Source organism: Anomalospiza imberbis, chromosome 2 (assembly GCF_031753505.1).
Source record: "Anomalospiza imberbis isolate Cuckoo-Finch-1a 21T00152 chromosome 2, ASM3175350v1, whole genome shotgun sequence".
NCBI classification, from domain to species: domain Eukaryota; kingdom Metazoa; phylum Chordata; class Aves; order Passeriformes; family Viduidae; genus Anomalospiza; species Anomalospiza imberbis.
This window is the reverse complement of record NC_089682.1, coordinates 9,088,598-9,106,993: the sequence shown is the minus strand read 5'-3', so window position 1 is coordinate 9,106,993 and position 18,396 is coordinate 9,088,598. Positions and strand designations below refer to the sequence as shown.

At 41.8% G+C, this 18,396-nt stretch overlaps 1 protein-coding gene across 1 annotated transcript; it reads left to right on the top strand.

The window, feature by feature from the left end:
- Positions 1 to 17,383, top strand: XK (X-linked Kx blood group antigen, Kell and VPS13A binding protein). Its single transcript, XM_068179780.1, has 3 exons — positions 1 to 286; positions 8,186 to 8,448; positions 13,436 to 17,383. The coding sequence occupies exons 1-3, from the start codon at positions 42 to 44 to the stop codon at positions 14,260 to 14,262; spliced, it is 1,335 nt and encodes a 444-aa protein (XP_068035881.1). The 5' UTR covers positions 1 to 41; the 3' UTR covers positions 14,263 to 17,383.
- The last annotated feature ends 1,013 nt before the right edge of the window (positions 17,384 to 18,396 follow it).

Sequence of the window (18,396 nt, the reverse complement as noted above, 5' to 3'; positions counted from 1 at the left end):
GCGGCGGCGGCGGGGCGGGCCGGGCTGGGGCGGCCGCTGCGATGAAATTCCCGGGCTCCGTCCTCATCTCCCTCGTCCTCTTCATGTCCGAGACGGCGGCCGCGCTGTGCCTGAGCGCGGGGTACCGCGACACGGGGGACCGCACATGGCAGACGCTGACGCTGCTCTTCGCCCTCGTGCCCTGCGCGCTGGTGCAGCTCAGCCTGGTGTTCATCCACCGCGACGTGAGCCGCGACCGCCCGCTGGTGCTGCTGCTGCACCTGCTGCAGCTGGGGCCGCTCGTCAGGTCGGTGAGTCCGCGCCGCCTTCAGCGGGGCCGGGGCCGAGCCCGGGGGCGCCCGGAGCCCCCCGGCCTTTGTGCGGTGCGGGCGGGGCCGCTCCCGCCCTGCACCGCCGGGAGCGGCGAGCGCGTCCTGCCGCAGCTGCGGGAGCAGCCGTCCTTTGGGAATGCTGGGGCATTCAGTCAAACCTGCGGGTGAGCCCGGGGGAAAGGGGCTCAGCCCTGCCGGGCCGCGGGGAGCGTCCCGCTCTGCGCTGCCTTTCCATCCCTGTGGCTTCTTGCAGATGGTTGTGTCTGTCCGCTGCTGCCTCATCCACAGCGCTTTGCTCTCAGATCACTTCCAAGAGAGAACGGGAGATTCTTCACTCGGTTGCGAGTTAAGAACAACGACAGTTCCCATCCCATCCGTGCGTCTTGGAACATCAGTGATGCTCTAGTCTGTCTTTTCCTTCCAAACGTGACCTTCCTGCCCCGAATTGCTTTGGAGATTTTTTTCTACTCCAGTTCAATGTCTCACTGAAAATACCCGTAGGGGAAAAAAAAAAAAAGTTACAGCAGTGTGCAACTCCAAGACAAAATGTTTCTGGAGGGCATTAATTTTAAATTTATACTCAAAGCTTTTATTTAAAATGAAAGGGAATTACATGCTGTGTGTATGTAGTAGAGGCTTAAGTTGTTGTAAGTTGTGGCTTAAGAGTTCTGAAAGAGCTCTGATTTTCTAAAAGCTAAGAACAAAATACTTCCATATTTTTGGAAAATAAGAGAGGAACCAAAGAGAAAGAAACCATCAAAAATTAAGTACATTACTTTTGTTATTCTAAATCAATTTATTGAGGTAAGATGAGGAAACAATCTAATGTCAAGCTAGAATATGTGAAGAAGTAGAGAAAGGATTTGAGCAACAAGAAGAAATTGAAGGATTTTCTTTTTAATTATACGAAAGAAACATAGATTTATATTTTGATCTCAACCACCAGGCATTACTGGACTTTCTGTTTCTTTCTCAACATCAAGTTTTCTGTTTACAACACAAGTCTTATCTTGTGCAGAACGCAGTTCCTGCTCTCTGGTGAACTCCCAGCTGCAGCCACTGCTGTAAAACAAGTGAGCATATGGACACCCTCTCCTCTCCTCTAGTGTGTTGCCAACTCTGCACTTCTTCCTTTCTCAAAGATTTACAAACTTATCATTTCCAGGAGGTTTGGAGATGTTCTGGATGTGCTGTGCCACAGTCTCCACGGCATCATTTAGGCATGACAAATTGGTGTATGTTAACCTCTGTCTAAACCCAGGATAACTGGAATTATAATTATTAATTAAATTGAGTGGTACATTCATGCTACCTGAAAAACTTATTTTCTGCTAAAGGCTGGAAGGACTCTACAAATTAAAAGTTTAATACAAACAAAGCTCTCTTTACTTTAGGGAAATGTGTCAGTTTCTAGGATACAGCACAAATGTCTGGGAAGGCAAAGTGATCTGAGACAGTAAAGGGTTTTGGGGTTCGGGTTTTTTTTCCTTCCTTGCCTTCCTGCAACTAAAGATTGCTGTATCTGTCAGAAAAGGAAACTGATTGCTTCCTGTCAGATATAGCTCTGCACTGTAAATGTTGTTGTGTTTTCAGCACACAAAATACCTTCCCTTTCCCTGCTTTCTACGGGAGGCTTTCTACCCTGTGTAGATTAGCATACACACAAGGTTTAGGTGACAGCTAGAAGGCAAAGTATATTTTGGTTGTATCATCACTGCACTGTGGCTTTTACTTTTTGTAAGCTGAAAAGGACCATTGTCCTTTGAGGCATTTTACTCCATCCTTGTAGGCAAGCCTCTGCTCCTTTGCTCCAGAGAATCCTGCTGCTCTCAGTCATCTGCTTCCCTCGTGTGAAGCCTGGCTCCGTCCTCCCTGCTGGGACTCTTGTGCCACATTGTCACAGCCCTGGGCTGCTTAGGGAGGGCTGGGTCAAATTAGGTCAAATAGGACACAGACAGTAGAGCCTCCCCAGGCTCTGTCTGCTTGTGGCATGGGAATGAAACGTTTAAGAGCCTTGAGGCTGTGTGTGATGATGACATGCTGCAACAGAGAGCTGGCAGCTTTGGCGGGCTTTAAAAGAAACTTAACAACTTTTTTACTATCTCTGTTTGATATAGAATAGTCAGGTTTTCTCTGTTCAGACTTAAATACTCAGATATCAGTGCACTGCTTTACCATCAGCCCATATGTAGTGTGTGAGTTTTTCTTCATCATCTTAAAATCTAGATTTTTTTTTCCCCCTTCCATTTTTTCTTAAAAAGAACTCTTTAGATTTGGGGAATGGTTTAGGAATATCTTGGCAGGGAAGGAGAGTATTTAGCCTTGCAAGCCAAATGATTCAGCCTATTTTGAATCATCAGAGTGATGGGAAAAAAGTACTTTCTCTCATAGAACCTTCTTGCATGCCACCACCTTCCCCAAACACCCACACTCCACCTGCTCGGGAGGCACTCGCTGTCCTGCTGCTGCCACTGGAAGGACTAAAATTAGGTAGCATTCCTCTTCCCAGAGAGGACTTTTGGTGTACTGTTAATGTACCCTTTTTTAATTTCTTCTCCCACTCCCCAGGAGTTTCTCTATAAATTCAGAGCAATTTGTAGAGCAAAATTCCTATCCCCCTTAGTGGCCTGGCTGTGATCCTTAGGATGCAGGCGTGCCAGAGGCTCTGCAGAGACTTGGCTGGAACAAAGTGACTGCAGGTTTCTGGGCATCATGGGGATTCCTGCAGCATTTCAGGTCAATGCCACTCCTTATGAATGCACTAATTTTGTCTGGATGCTTAGAAGATGTATTCAGGTAGGTTTGGTTTTGGGATTTTGAGGGTTTTTTTGTAAAAGGAGATTCTTTTACCACACTAAGTAAATTAACACAGAAAAAAAATTAAAACAGTAGCCAGTGTCAATGAGAGGATTATTACTTTTGTCTTTTCTTTAGGGAAGGTCATGATGAACTTTGGCTCAGGCTGCTCCTGTGCTAGGGTCTGTCTCTTTGTTCCCTTCATTTGGGTGGTACTTGTAGCACTAAGGTCACCTTGAGATTTTAAGCACTGCTACAATTCCAATACATATTTACTGTGTGTAGTTTTGCTGGTGTACTGCTCTACATTTAAGGATTTCTTCTAAGTGTAAATAACCCCTCAGAGAATCAGGGAATTGTTTAGGTTGGGAAAAGACCTCTAAGATCACTGAGTTCAACTCACCTAGGACCGCTTTGTTCACCACTAAACCATGTCCATAAACACCATATGCCTTTTGAACATTTCTAGGCATAGTGATTACACCACTTCCCTGGGCAGCTTATTCCAATGCCTGACTGCCCTTTCAGTGAAAAAATCTTTACTAATATCCACCTGAACCTCCCCTGGACCAACTTTAGCCCATTTCTTCTTGCCCTGTCTCTTGTTACCTTAGGAGAAGAGACTGATGCCCACCTCACTACAACCTCTTGAGGAGCTGCAGAGAGCAGTAATGTTCCCCCTGAGCCTCCTTTTGTCCTTACCCTTCATGACAGACACCAGAGAACCCCCTGTTAACTTGCTTGCCCTTTTCAATTCTTCAAGTAATAACAAGGTCAAGAGCTGAAGAGCAGATTTCCAACAAACTGACTTGGCCAGTCAGGGCTTGCAGTCACACACTGGGGATGTTGGTGGTGCTGGGACCGTGAGTCTGCTGGATGCAGGGACTCTTCCCACCTGATTTACTGAGAACTGTACTGAGGAGGCATCATCAAAACCAACTGGTGTGAACCTGCCAGTGTTTCCTTCTGGTACCAAGTTCATGGAGAGGGAAGTTTGAGTGACTTTGGAACTCTGTTCCCTGGTGCTCTGTTAGTACAGCGTGAGCCCAGCCTGTTCTGTGTGAGGAGATGCAATCAGGGGAGGGCTGGGTCAGCAGAAGGATAAACTTTTGCCAGAAAAATCTCAAGTAAATATAACAGGCCCCCTATATAGAACACTAATGACTGTTTTCCTCAGGTTATAATAGGACAAGGATATAAACAATAGACTTTTTTTTTTAATGGGATCAGGCTTTGTTTCTCAAGGCATAAGGAGAAACAATTACATGTCTCTATGTACCATGTAGACAGCAGCACAGCAGATGCAAGAGGAAGCTTGCATCAAACTGCCAGAGGAGCTGCTGTTATGGCCAAACTTTGATTCTGTGAGCTGCAGGAAGTAAAAAAAAAAAAAAAAAAAAAAAAAAAGAAAAAAGAAAACCCCCAATTTTTTTACAATCATTCATGTTTTGGGCATCTAATTCTGCAGTTTGGAATCTAATAAGCTCTAATGGTGCAGCTACTGTTTCAGTGACATTGTGCAGAAACCTTGTCTCTTGTGGGTAGTTTCTCTTTGCTAGTGACCTGCTTAATAGTTCAAAATAGAACAGGTCTCAAAACTTCCCTTCCTTGTAGGACTTGATTGGCAGACCTCACTGTAGGAGATCCTCCTAGCTTTAAACTTAACAACCTCCCTCATTTCCAGATGGGGAGAATATGTTTAGACTCTCTTCAGGCTATTTTCTGTCCTTTATTCTTGAGCAGATGTGTTAGGTGTCCATGGTGAGGTGAACAGGAAATCAGTGCAGGTAAAAGGTAGAACAAAGAGTGAGGAGCAGATCTTTGCCTGATGCAGATAAGTAAATCTGCAGGACTGATAAATATTTTGCCTACTTCTCTAAAGAGAGGGAATTAGTAAAAATTACTTTCAGCAGATATTACTACCAGAGATGTCTGCTTATATGTTTACAGAGGGTGTGTGGGGATAGGTCTTAAACAGACATTTGTTCTTGGAGTGCTGGTTGGGTGTGGAAAGTTCCTGTTTTCATTGCCTTCTCCCTCTTCACACCACCATTATTTTGCCTGTGTTCCAATCCCACGCATCCATGATTAAAAGAGGGAATGAGGTGCTCACTCTCAGCAAGCATATAAGGGTAGGATTATTCCTCCTACTTACAGTGTAGAAGACAAATGTGTTGCGGCTGAATCACTCTTTGTGGGCACCGTCAGGATCACTGAAAAACTATGGCTCTTCTTTCTGCCAAGATATGGCAGCAGGGGAGAAAGCAGCACCATCCTTTTCTTACCTCTTAACTTTCACTGTAGAAAGTAGATCTGACTTTTTTTCCTCAGAGCAATTTTAGTTCCTTCAGAGCCTGTGCTTGGGTTGTCAGTGCCTTACATGCAGAGGAAACAGCCAGCTGCTTGCCTTCTGCTCTTGACATCAGGTGAAGGGCTCTTGAAGTGGCCCTAAACATCATTGCAGGAAATGGAAATAGATTGTGCAGAAGTTGGGATCTCTCACTCCTGTCCCTCTGGAGCAGAGCAGCAATGAGGGCTTCTGTGGAATTCACCATGCTGCAGGAGCTTGTAACTGTGAGAGAAAGCTCCCATAAAGCAATCCCCTTCTTGCATTGTCTCTTAGTTGTATTTCATGCTAAAAAAGAGCAAGCCAGGTAGTTAATTTAAAGACAATATGCCCAACCCCTCAGCATGTACTTCATAGGCAAAGTCACTGTCTGACACAGCAACATCATCTGCATTGATTCTTCATCACAGTTCTGGATCCTTCTCACCTGCATGGTCATTCAAGTGCCTGTGCCCCTCCCACACTCTATTCCTTAAGCTTTTAGATTGGTGCTTGTTCTTTCTAGTGTGTCAGCTGCCAGTCTGTTCCTGCAGGAAGCAGTTGCTTGGGCTGTGGCACCAGCTGGAATCCTGAGTGCATTTGTTATTGGTCCCAGAAGGCTTGACTTCCAGAAACACCCTTGCATGGGACTGGCAGGGCCTGGGAGAAAATGGGCATCATTATCAGTGTAATCTGAATGCTTGCATATAGCATTTTTTATTACTCTGTTGTAGTGGTAAAAGCCCCATTTACCTCTAAGATTTGCTCATCAGACCATTTCATGTTATGTTTGCTTTTCTGTATGGACAAAAAATCCCCATCACAAACAATATACTGCTGCTTAATACCCAGCTAATAAATAAAAATCAAATGCTTGCTCCAAAACTCAGTGTTTGGTTGATTATGTTTGCTATTGTCAGTAGTCTCATAAATCTGATCTATTTAATAGGATCATTACATATTTTTTAGATGGGTCACTAGACTATATCTGCTTCTAATCACACACGGCAAGAGTTCAGAGCCTGATGCTGAGATCCAGTTTTCCACAATATACTCAGACTTGCCCTCAACTCAGGGTGAATGCATAGCTGTGAATAATGAATGAGACAAAAATGGTCTGGGATCTTTCTTTTTGGAATAAAATCGATTTGTTGGTTTCAGAATCTATGCTGGCTTCATGAAGCCACAGTGCTTTATTAATTTTTCACACTTTAATTTTGGCTGTATGGATTCTTTCATGTGGAACAAGATTGACAGGGAGTGAAAAGATTAATGAGGGGAAGACAGGAAGTCACCTCTGTGAATGGAGCATCCAGAGCAGCAGGAATGCTGAATAGCTTTAGTCATAGTGATAGCTGAAGCCTAGTGAATCAGGAATAGTACTACACAATCCCAAAACTGCTCTTCATCTAGAGTGTTTGCAACTTGTTAGTAGTCCAATTAGAGCAAAGAATGAAGCAAATTTTATTAAAATAAACAGAAGTGTTTTTTTTTCTTCTCCCTTCTCCCTCATCTCGTGATTTCACCTATTCCTTGCTTGTTATTACTTCCTAGACAAGGGTTGTTTTGGGTCTTGCTTGATGCCCAAGCCTGCCTTTGTCACCTTCATACCCAAGCAGTTCTCTTAGAAGAGAACTACTCTTCATGAGTAAACTTTATGAAAACTATGAACTAGTTTTCATAAAGTTTTAGCCAGTTAAAAAACAATCATTGGAAAGAAGTTGCAGAAGCTGTGCTTTCCTTGCAGATATCTCTCTGGGGCTGTTATCTTCTTTATACTCCAGGAGCCAGATTGTCCTTGTTGCTGCAGCATTTTCTGGAGACAACCTTTTCTGTTCTCTCCCAAATGTATGGATTTGTCTCTGTGTGTGGGTGAAGGCAGCAAATAGTGTAACAATATGTAATTTATGAGTAGAAGTGTATGTGCTGGCACCAGTTTGTTCCTTGGAAATTAGCTGGCAGTAAATTAGATTAGACCTGTATAAACAAGAGTTTGGCTCCCACTGTGTTTAAAGTATGAAGAGCTGCAGCAACTGGAAACACTGCATCTTTTTAGTTAGAATCCTTTTTGCCAGATTATATTTAATATTTCTTTAACAGTACAATAAACGGAAGCCCACTTAAGAACTAAAGCTCCTATTCTTGTGCCTTTTTTTAAAAAAGTTGACTTCAAGGGTTGTGGGGCTCAAAACTGCTCCTTTTCACTGCTCTGGCATGTTACTGGTGTTTTGAACCATTGCTTGCCAAAGTTTTGAGGTGTGTGCACCTGCTTGTACCCTGACCTTTTCTCTTCAGATGTTTTAAGGCAAAGGTATGAAAAGTGGGTTTATTGTCATGTCCCTTTAGCATGTCACAGATGTATCAATAACAAGAAAAACACATGAGAATCTGAAGAAACACACTTCCAATTTGGGTCCTGGGTTTGGCATCCTTGTAGTGGATGAGCAGCTTTAAGGACTTTAATGGGACCATTGGAGAGAAGGGCAGCTCATGGAAAATAATTAAACCTCCTCCCAAGTCTGAGTACTACAAGCAGCCCAAGGGGCACTGCCAGGTTCCTGCCCTCTAATAACATGTAGTTCATGTTTTAAAGAATAAAATCTGTCATATTCCAAGTTTACCAGGAGGAGAAAACCTACAGGCTTTGCTTTATGAATGGCTTAGGACTTATTATGTGACTGCTTAGAATACCAGGAAGTGGGGAGACCTTTCCTTCTTTTCCCTGTTAATCTATCTACTTGTTTGCTTGTAGGTGTGTGGAAGTCTTTTATATTTACTTCCGTGCTGGCAGAGTTGAAGATCCCTATGTCAGCATCACAAAGAAGAGGCAGATGCCCAAGGATGGGTACTCAGAAGAAATAGAGAAGGAAGTGGGACAGGCTGAAGGCAAGCTGTGCACACACAGGTCTGCGTTCAGCAGGGCCTCTGTGATCCAGGCGTTCCTCGGCTCAGCACCCCAGCTCACGCTCCAGCTCTACATCTGTGTCTTGCAGCAGGAGGTCACGGTTGCCAGAAGTAGGTGGAGCTGTTGCTATGGCCTTTTTGGTGTTTGGGTGGGAGGGCAGTCAGTTATAGCTGCCCTGCACAAGAACCAAGCATTCTGCAATGGGTTTCATCTCCCTGATAGCTTTTGATGAGTGGTGTTGCTTTAGAGTTTATATTGTCATGTTTTAGACTATGGCGCCTTCTGTAGCACACTTGGGTTGCTGTAAAAACACTGATTTGATAAAGTGACCATTATGGTATGAGAGGGAGGCAGCTGGAGGGACCGAGCTGTCTATAGGAAGAATTTTTAAAATTACCTCTATGCCATTTTGTTTTTTGAGCAAAACTTTCTGGAAAATTCCTCGAGGTACACTGCAGAGCATGTTTTGTCATGCTGCCTTAAGGAAGACATACTTTCAGGAATGCAGTTTTAAATATGAACCGAGAACATGAAGTATCTTTACTTGTGCCAGACTCTGATTCTGGAATCAAAAGGCAGGACTCAGTAAGCTGCTGTGCAACTGTGGTCATCTCATCTCTGGACACAAGCTGTTAAGCCTTCACCAAGCACAACATGGACTTACCAGGACACTTCTCTCTTACTGCATCTTGCTTCCATTCCTTGATTTTCTGGCTCACTGCTAAATGGAGAACCATCTCCAGCTGGTCATGGGACAAACATCTTCTCAGTGTAAGAAAGGACTTTGGCACCTGAAGGTGCATTTGAAGTTGCATTTCCACTGAAACACTAAATAGCTCTTGTTGTATCTCTCAGGCAATGAGAGAGGATCTTTACCAGCTTTACAGCTAGGGAAGCTGGGGCTAAGGTGACAAAATAATAATTGAAATAAAGATAATAAAGATAAAGATAAAGATAAAGATAGATAAAGATAAAGATAAAGATAAAGAATAATAATAATAATAAGTAATGAAGGGGATAGAGAGGGGCGGAGGGAGAGAAAGGGAGAAGAATAAAGCCCAGGAAAGACAAGTGATGCACAAACCATCCCCCAGCATCAAACAGCTCCTCCCAGACAACTCTTCCCCAGTTCATACACTGAGCATGATACCAATGGTATGGAATGTCCCTCTGGATAGTTTGGATCATCTAGTCTGGCTGTGCTTCCTCACAGCTTCTTGTGTACTTCTTCACTGGCAGAGCATGGGAAACTGAAAAGTCCTTGACTTAAAGCACTGCTGAGAAAAAACTAAAACAGTGTGTTATCAACATTATTCTCATACTGAATCCAAACTCAGCACTTTATCAGCTACTAGAAAAAAAATTAACTCTACCCCAGCCAAAACCAGAATATCATAGCATACTTTCTTGGAAGACATTACTCCTTCCAGTCCCTGAGTTAGACATTACTCCTTCATAACTACTCTTCGTAACTAAGGTAGATCTTTCAAATAACCATGGCATTTGTGATGTGGGATGGGGGAAAACATGATTGAATTCTGTGCTGAATGGTGCAAATAGCAAATCTCCAGTCACTTTGCTGTAGATGGCATTTACTTTTTATTGTCGTTATTACTGGTTATGATTTCCAAAGTCCTGTGTTCTAGATGATGAGAGAATTGCATATTTAATAATCATTTTGTAATGCTCTATTGCTTCTAGCTTTTCTCTGCTGAGATAAGTTGTAATCACAAACTGATAAGTGACATTCCTTGGGTGAAATGACCAGAGATAAGCTGGCTCACCAGAGAATTTGGTGAACCCACTTGCCAATGCATCAGTTATTTCATGCTTCCCAGGAGTGTCTCCATACAGATGTAATTCTTAAATACAGAAATGAAAAGAAAAAAAGTATTAGGAATGGGGTCAACGTCTGTTAGAGCTCATTCATCAGCAAAACAAGAGTCCTAACCATATTCTTGTTTTGTGTATCTTAGCTGCATATATACTGAAACCTTCTGCAGTCTCTTTATCCAGCCAGCCCAGTTCTTACTCAAATGTCTGCAGCTTCCCTGTTCTTTGACACCGGTCTGCCAAATTTCAGGCTTTCTTCCATTTGCATCTGTTAGAATTATCACTGTCTTATATTTTGATTTCCATGTGTTTTTTCTTGTCTTCTCATCAGTCTGTTATTTTTCTGGATTCTTACATACCCTGTCATTCTGTGTAAATTCTGCTTGTTCAGGGGTAATGAGGTCAGGATCACCTGAGAACCTGAAGCTGTTTACCATCGTGCTGGGGGCATGGCTTGTCCCTTTCAAATCTGTTTGAAACTCCTTATTGCTTCTAGTGTTGGTTTGAACACTTCTGAAAATAGCATGCATCCTTGCCTAGCCCTTTGTCAGACAGAGCCATGCTGCAAAATTCTTGTGTATTTCATGGCATTCATTAATTTCTCTGGATGTTTTCTTCTCGATTATTGGGATCTTGCCAGTGTCTGACATTCTTCAAAACTGTCATTTCAAAGTCTGCCAAGAATGTAAGATCAAGACAACCAGAAAGCTGCAAAAGCAGGACCAACTCTTGAAGTTAGTGATGAGCAACATAAAGCTTTGGTGACTGTCATGTAAAGTGTAAAAATATTGGATATAATACGACATTGGAAACACACATATATTAGCCTGAGTCCTAGTTCTGTTTTGTATACATATAACTGTAGTATCTATAATAGATTTCAGTGGTACTTCTGAGGTAGCTCATCTAGAGCAGAATTAGCTGTCTTAGCAGTTTCTGAAGTGGGAAGGACCAGGTTGTGAAAGGACTTCAGATGTAATAACAAAACACAACAAAGTAAATCAGATGACTCTGTGAGTGTCCACCTCTGATTTGTAAGAAAAAGACAGCCTTTTGGGAAGAGGAAGGAAGAAGAGAAATGCCACCTTTATAAGGACTGTTAGAGGATTTGGAAATGTTCCAAGGGAAGATACTTTGCCTTTTACATTTACATTTCTTTGCCTGCTCAGGATGAGTAAAAGCAAGTGTCACCCTCTGGTATTTCCCTTTGTGGTTGCTTCAATCCATCTTTCTCACAGAGTTAAAAATGAAGTTTGAACTGAAGGTTTGGTGACAACAATGAGCTTTTAGGAAAGGAGTAGGACTGAACTAGTGTATTAAACCAGAGTCAGCATGACTTATTTTCTATCAATGGAAAAATGCCTCTTTTTGAAGGCTTGAGTTTATAAGATAGGTTTGAGATTAATATAGATGCCCTAAAGTAAAAATGGGGAATAAGGTCAATGTTTCAGTTTGCCAAAGCAGAAAGCAAGCAGAGTTCCAGCACAGCAGCACTCAGTCCCCAGTGGGTACATCTTTATGTTCCTTTAACTCTGAGAACATTCTTTTGCTTCATTAGCTGCTGGAATTTATGTTCTTTCACAGCTGAAAACTACAGGAAAGATTTTGTAAAAAAGCCATAGGACATCAAGCAATATTCTTGACTGAACTCACCTGCTCTTCTGCTTTCAGATGATGTTTTTCCAAGACATAACAATTAAAAATGCCCAGCTCTATGTGTCTTTTACGTATAGATTTATTGTCACATGGTTATTTTAAGTCTTTATTGGAGACATTATTCACTGCTATAAGAAAGATGTAAAAATTATTGACTACCTACTAACAATTTCAACATAAAAATTTTCAGAGAATATATGCACCACCAAACTGGCATGTACAAAATTACCATATAAAATGATAAATGCTTTTCACCTTACTGAGTGCCTTGGAAATTTAGATATAAAGACTTAATTATTTTCCATAGTAATTCAGAGGTGTTTGTGGGTCATAATGGAAAAGAGATTAGCTGAAATGATAGAGAAAATTCTCATAGAAAGTTGTTAGAGGTCTTAAAATACACTTTTTTCTTCCAAAGTATTGCTTAGAAATAAAAAAGCCCAAACCCTGACAATTTTGGCCATATAGCTGTAGCAAAATAGGTATCCAGTTTATTTGTAGGATACAAATGTTTATTTGTAGGATCTTGGTATGCAAACTAATTGAAGGCTGCAGAAAACACTGGTTGCTAAGCATTGCAAATGTAATTGACATAATTAAGAATTCAGAACTCTGATTGTTTTATCTGATGCAATATCAACTAATCTGCATGTTGGTAAAAATTGTGAATAATTTTTTTTACAATTGTGTATGCAAATACTAAAAAACCTGTGGGCAGTTAGCACTTTGTTTATTCTCTGTGTCCAGTATTCTTTTGTACCTACTTAATATGGCAAGACAGGACACCCTCCTGCAGTGCCAGGTAACATCTGGTCTCTGCCTTCACTTTCTGCAGAATTTAAATGTGAAACATTCCTTTCAGGGATTCTGGGTAAGTGGGAGGTACTTAAAATTAGTCTGAATTTAAGGACATTTTTAATAGGAGTGTTTTTTTGAATGCATAATACAGATGGTTGTATAAAGAAAATTGATGTATAGGAAAACACAGTACAGGCAGGTGAGTAAAAATCTCTCTACACAGTCAGAGACAATGTGGACAGTGCTGGGTTTAAATTCCTTCAGATTTCAATTTTGAGCTGTATCACATACCTTTCTTGTGATTTGCTTTGATGCAGAACCTCACAAGCACCAAGTTATCTGCATGTCCAAGTTGCTCCAAAGTTTCAGCTTCTATTTTGCAGTTTTTCATCTGTATGGAAAGGCAGTAGCACCCCTATGCCTTGTGGAGTGCTGTAGGAGTTTGGGAGCAGGTTGGATACTGTAATGACTGAGCTGTGAAATTACCAAGGACAGCCTGTGTATGAGCAGCCCTGGGCAGGGGGAGGAGGGACAGACACTTATAAATGGTAGGTGCCTTCTTTTTCTTACCAGCTTCCTGAATAAGTATCAAATGGGGACCAAAAAAGGAGGTAGGATTAGTGTAATGTGCTAGGTTTGGCTGGGGTAGAGTTCATTTCCTTCACACAAGCATGGGCTGGGAATGGCTCCCGTGGCATTACACCTTGCTGGAAATCTCCAGGAGTCCAGTGACAAAGACTGCACCTGCACTCCCCTGATGCAATGTCTGCTGCTGAGCTGAAGGTGCTGATTTGTCTTTTCTCTTTGTAGGTATTTTTATGGTGCTTTCTCTCTTGTCGATTGTTTACGGCGCCTTACGCTGCAACATCCTGGCCATTAAGATAAAGTATGATGATTACAATATCCGTGTGAAGCCTGCTGCCTACCTCTGCATATTCATGTGGAGGAGCTTTGAGATTGCCACGCGGGTCACGGTCTTGGTGCTTTTTGGTTCAGTCCTTCGAATCTGGGTTTTCCTCGTCGTGCTACTGAATTTCTTAGGTTTCTTCCTCTACCCATGGATTCTCTTCTGGCTTAGCAAGTCACCATTTCCTGAGAACATAGAGAAGGAATTGAGCAGGGTGGGCACTACCATCGTCCTGTGCCTTCTCACGTTCCTGTACGCTGGCATTAACATGTTCTGCTGGTCAGCAGCGCAGGTGGAGCTCAGTGACCCTGACTTGATCAGCAAATCCCAGAACTGGTACCGCATGACCGTGTACTACATCGTGCGGCTGATGGAGAACGCCTTCCTCCTGCTGATGTGGTACATTTACAGAACAGACTTCTACCTCTATGTCTGTGCCCCAATGTTGTTCCTACAGCTCCTGATTGGTTACTGCATGGGCATCTTCTTCATGTTGGTGTTCTACCAGTTCTGTCACCCGTGCAAAAAACTTTTCTCCTCCAGCATTACTGAAGCTTTGCTGTCCTGTTTCAAGATCCTCTACTTTATTTGCCAGCATCACAAATCCACTCTACTGACAAGCAAGGTGGCGATGAAATCTCCTGAAAATACTGATGAAGCACGGGGCAGTAGCAAGACAATAGATTCTCAAAACAGGAGTATTCATCAAAGTGTTTCTTCCAATGCCTAGTACAACTGGAAGCAAGTAGGTGCCTTTGGAAGGTGGCAGGTCACCTGCTGGGAACATTGTGCATCTTAGACATTGTGTCTTGTGGGTAGGATTTCTTTCTTGCAGATGTAGCACTGCATGATGACTGACATGCCTGTTTTTGTGGAGAGCAGTGTATGAGTATTTGTGTTTGTGTACGGAGAGCAATCGTTGTTTGTAGATTTCTATTTCAGAGCATTTTTGCACATAGGTTTATTGTCACGTGCTTATTTTATGTCATTATCAGAGACATCATTCAGAAACTGTCCTGATGCTCACCTTACTCAGGAAGTCTGAGGATGGAAGGCAATGCATTTTATTTCAGATAGGATGTCCCATGGCATGCCACCCTAGCACAGATGCAGAGCTTAGATGTGGACTGTGTATGGATTGTAGCTGTGGTCTGCTTTGATCAAATTGCAGACTATTTTACACTCTAATCAGTGTAATAAGATAATACTTCTCTCAGTGGTAGAAGAATTGGACTTGCAGAATGCACTGTAGTCTGGGTTGCCATGAAACAGCCAATTAGCCAGCACTGACACAGAAATGTGACTGTCACTGAGGATGGACAGAGGGGTTATTGGCTTTGCACTGTTTCACCCTTCATGTTTACTGCTTGTTAGCAAGTGAATTAAATTTAACACATTAATCTTGATGTTCTGGAATAACTCATTTTTCTTTCATTATCATTTCTTTAATACTTTGTGATGTTCTGGTGTCAGGTGGTGTTCACTTTATAAAAATATCTAGAGGCTGGGCAGACAGTGTGTACCAGTCATGTAGGTGCTCTCCAGTGCACATCTCCGGGGAGTGACTCACCCCATCTCAAAATGTAGGTGATATGAATCACTCTCTGGAGACCTGTTACTCAGTGTTAACCAGATGCCTTCACAATTAGTTCTGACTATCCATCTGACTTTTAGATGGCTGAAGTTAGAGAGATGAGCACTACCCTGATCGTCAGGGGTTTGGTAGTGCACCATGTAGGCAGCTCATTGACTTTTTGTACTGGGATAGAAGACACTGATTCCTTCTTTTTGAGCTGTGATTTGTTATGATTAGTTTAATATCATTAATTCAAAACCCTCTGACTTCTTTACCTCAGAAGTATCACAAACCTGATACTGAAGTCTGAAAGAGAAAATGGAAGTCATTGACTTTTTGTTCTCAGCAATACATCACCACAAATAAAAATGTTCCTGTATTTTGAAAGTTTCTGAGAAAGCTTTAGCAGATAAACACACAAGAATTTAGTGAAAATACAGACCCATTTGTATTTTCACAAATTAAGTGAAAGCTTTTGCACTTTGTTTGCTTAGCACCTTCCTAACATTTCTTTTGAGTGTTACACATAATGGCTGCTCATAGAAGCAAATAATTGATGACCAAAGCATCTCCCAGTGCTTGAAGCTTAGCCTCCATTCTGTCATCACGCAGGATGTGAAGCTCTTAATAGGGATGACATCAGCATAATTGTTATAGAAGCGTCTCAAACTCAGGTCTGGCATCATTTATAATAAAATATGTCACCTGCAGTTCTGCAAAGACATAACCTGCTTTTACTTTTTCTTTACTACAGTGTAAATGAATGTCTTCATATTTCAGTTTTATTATGGAGTTGTGTTTTCATTTTGCTTAATATGTGTCTATGTATGATATGTGTATGTAGATGTCATTAAATTATTGGTGGGTGGTAATGGGATTTTTGGCCTGATTTTGCCATGGGAATGTATCTCATATCTGGGGAAGACACCAAACGCCTCCATTCTAATTTCTCTGAGGAGAGGAGAGAATAGTGAAGTGATTCCTTGAAGACACGACTGTGTTTCTCTGTATCTTTGTATGTAAAAGTACAGGATAGGATTCCTCTGTGCTTTTCTAGTTGTAAAAGACTATTGCTTTTTGTTTTTCAGTAGTGAGCTAAAGGAGCAAGGGAGAATGTAACCTTTTCTTCCAACACTGTGGAGTTTAGCCCACAGGCTCAAATTTTCTGGTGTTCTTAGCCAAAACTGAGTATCCGTCTTTATAGCTGGACACTCATCAATATCAATAATCAGGGAATTACAGTGGCTGCCTATCTACAGACATATCCAGGTTGGAAATGTTAGTCTTTGAGGGAAAACTTAAAAAGTAACTTCATATGTAGAAGTAGTTCATATCTAAAGAGAGAGCTTAAAGCAGAGTTTGGACACTGTAAGTGGTGGTGCAGTTGTGGTTGTGCCATTTGGAAACGGTGAAAGCTTCACAAACCTCAGCCAGGTTGGTGCTACAGTGAAATGCTGGTGCTGCAAGGAAGGCAGAAGTAGGAGAGTTACAGAGCCAGGAGCCCAGGATGAATGCACAGTGAGTACCATTAAACCTCACAGACTACTGTATATGCTTATTTAGAGTGTGAGTCATATTACATATTATTTTTATACCAGTCTCCTGAAGTGCATGCATAGGGAGCTGAATATTTAAACCACTGTTATGAGAGGAAAAAACACCTAGTTCATACGGGTTCTGTTACTGTCCTGTGGTTTTTCCTTAGTTGTGCAGAATAACCAAATACAGTTCAAACACTCGACCAGCACGAGGGGCTGTTGCCTGTGCAGTGCCTGGTGTCACCAAGGCATGGGGTGGTTTATCCAGCTGTGCTGCCACTGCTGGTGGAAAGGTGCAGGAGGCAGCTGTAGACACAATGATACTGTGTTAGACCAGGGTTTGAAGGGAGCAGCAGATTTTTCTCAAGTGTGCTGTAAAGCTGGGAGAGGCATTTTTTCCTCCAGATAATGACAGTCTGGAGGGTGGTGTTTTCAGTGCACCCAGTGGCTGCATGGAGAGGACAGTATGAGTACAGAGTCTGTGTGTGGATGAGTGATCTCTTGCTGCAGGTTCACTGTGCTTTTACTCTCCTCTGTGAATGTTAGAGTGGCCTGTGTGTTCCATGGAAGGGTTTAAGGATACTGCTGAAAACTCTACTCTTTTGAGTAGTCCTGAGTCACACAGGATGGCTCAGCAGGGGTTATTTGTGTGTATAAGAGTATACAAGACCTGACACATGGGTTTTCTTTTATACTTGTAAAACAGCACCAATTAAAATGTTGAAACTATCCCTCAAGTTGTGTTGGTGTCAGTTCTTAGTGTGCTGCTTTCAAGAAATCCAAAGTAAAGGTAACAGAGCACATTGTCATCTGTCACCACACAGCAGCAGAAATGTTTTCAAAAAGACCTGACAGAAAACTTAATTTGTGATTGATTTAGGAGCTCTTTACCCCCACACTTCCACTGCTGTTTAGAAGAACATTTTGTAAGAGGGGGCAGTTTAAGAGGCCAGTGTTGTATGGAACAAGATTAGTATAGCTTTATTCATTGTCAGTGTGAGAAAATTTACTGTTTTACACTGGAGAATTGGGAGGAAATTGTTACCTTATAAAGAATATTTTAACTTCTTCTCTGCACGCTTGTTTTACATTCATCTGGATTTACCATATCTAACCCTGGGAGTATCTAGCAAAATCAGTGCTGAGGACTTTTGTGGAGGGATAGGAATGCACAAAAACTTTGCAACACATGTAAGTGTTTCTAAATTTAAATAGATAGATGCATATTTTTAAAATATGGGTGTCATTAGATACATTGTAACAAGTTGTAATGTATGTACATCCCTTACATGAGCATTGAGAAAAGATTTTAGAAGTCCTGGTGGTGACTGACACTACTGTGTGCTAGTAAGAGCTGCACTCCCTATGACATAGAATTGGTGGATACTTGGGACTGTTAAACTGTAACTTGAATTTTAATTTTTTTTTTCATTTACAAGTAGTTCCTTTATTTGTTCCCCATAGTAGCAGATAATATCTAGCCTAAAACAATGAACTGTTTTCTATCACTTTTTACCTATTTGAAGGTCTTATGTAGCAAAGAAAACAGGGCTTTGAACTCAGATGTTTGCAAGCCAGACACCATTATAATCTTGTATTTTAAAATGAAGTTGTGGTGGGTGCCTCAACTCAGCTGGGAATCATCACAGAAACATGAACATACAGTAATATGGCAGAGATGGTAAGTTTGATTTACCAGAGACGGAAGACTTGAAAAGTAAGATGTATTAAAGATTGTGTAGTTTTCTAC

Bases quoted from the DNA above. Each gene is read 5' to 3' on its own strand.
- XK (XM_068179780.1), top strand. From the start codon at position 42: ATGAAATTCCCGGGCTCCGTCCTCATCTCCCTCGTCCTCTTCATGTCC. The intron at 287-8,185 runs GTCGGTGAGTCC...GTTTGCTTGTAG, and splicing joins CAGCTGGGGCCGCTCGTCAG to GTGTGTGGAAGTCTTTTATA. The intron at 8,449-13,435 runs GTAGGTGGAGCT...TTCTCTTTGTAG, and splicing joins GGAGGTCACGGTTGCCAGAA to GTATTTTTATGGTGCTTTCT.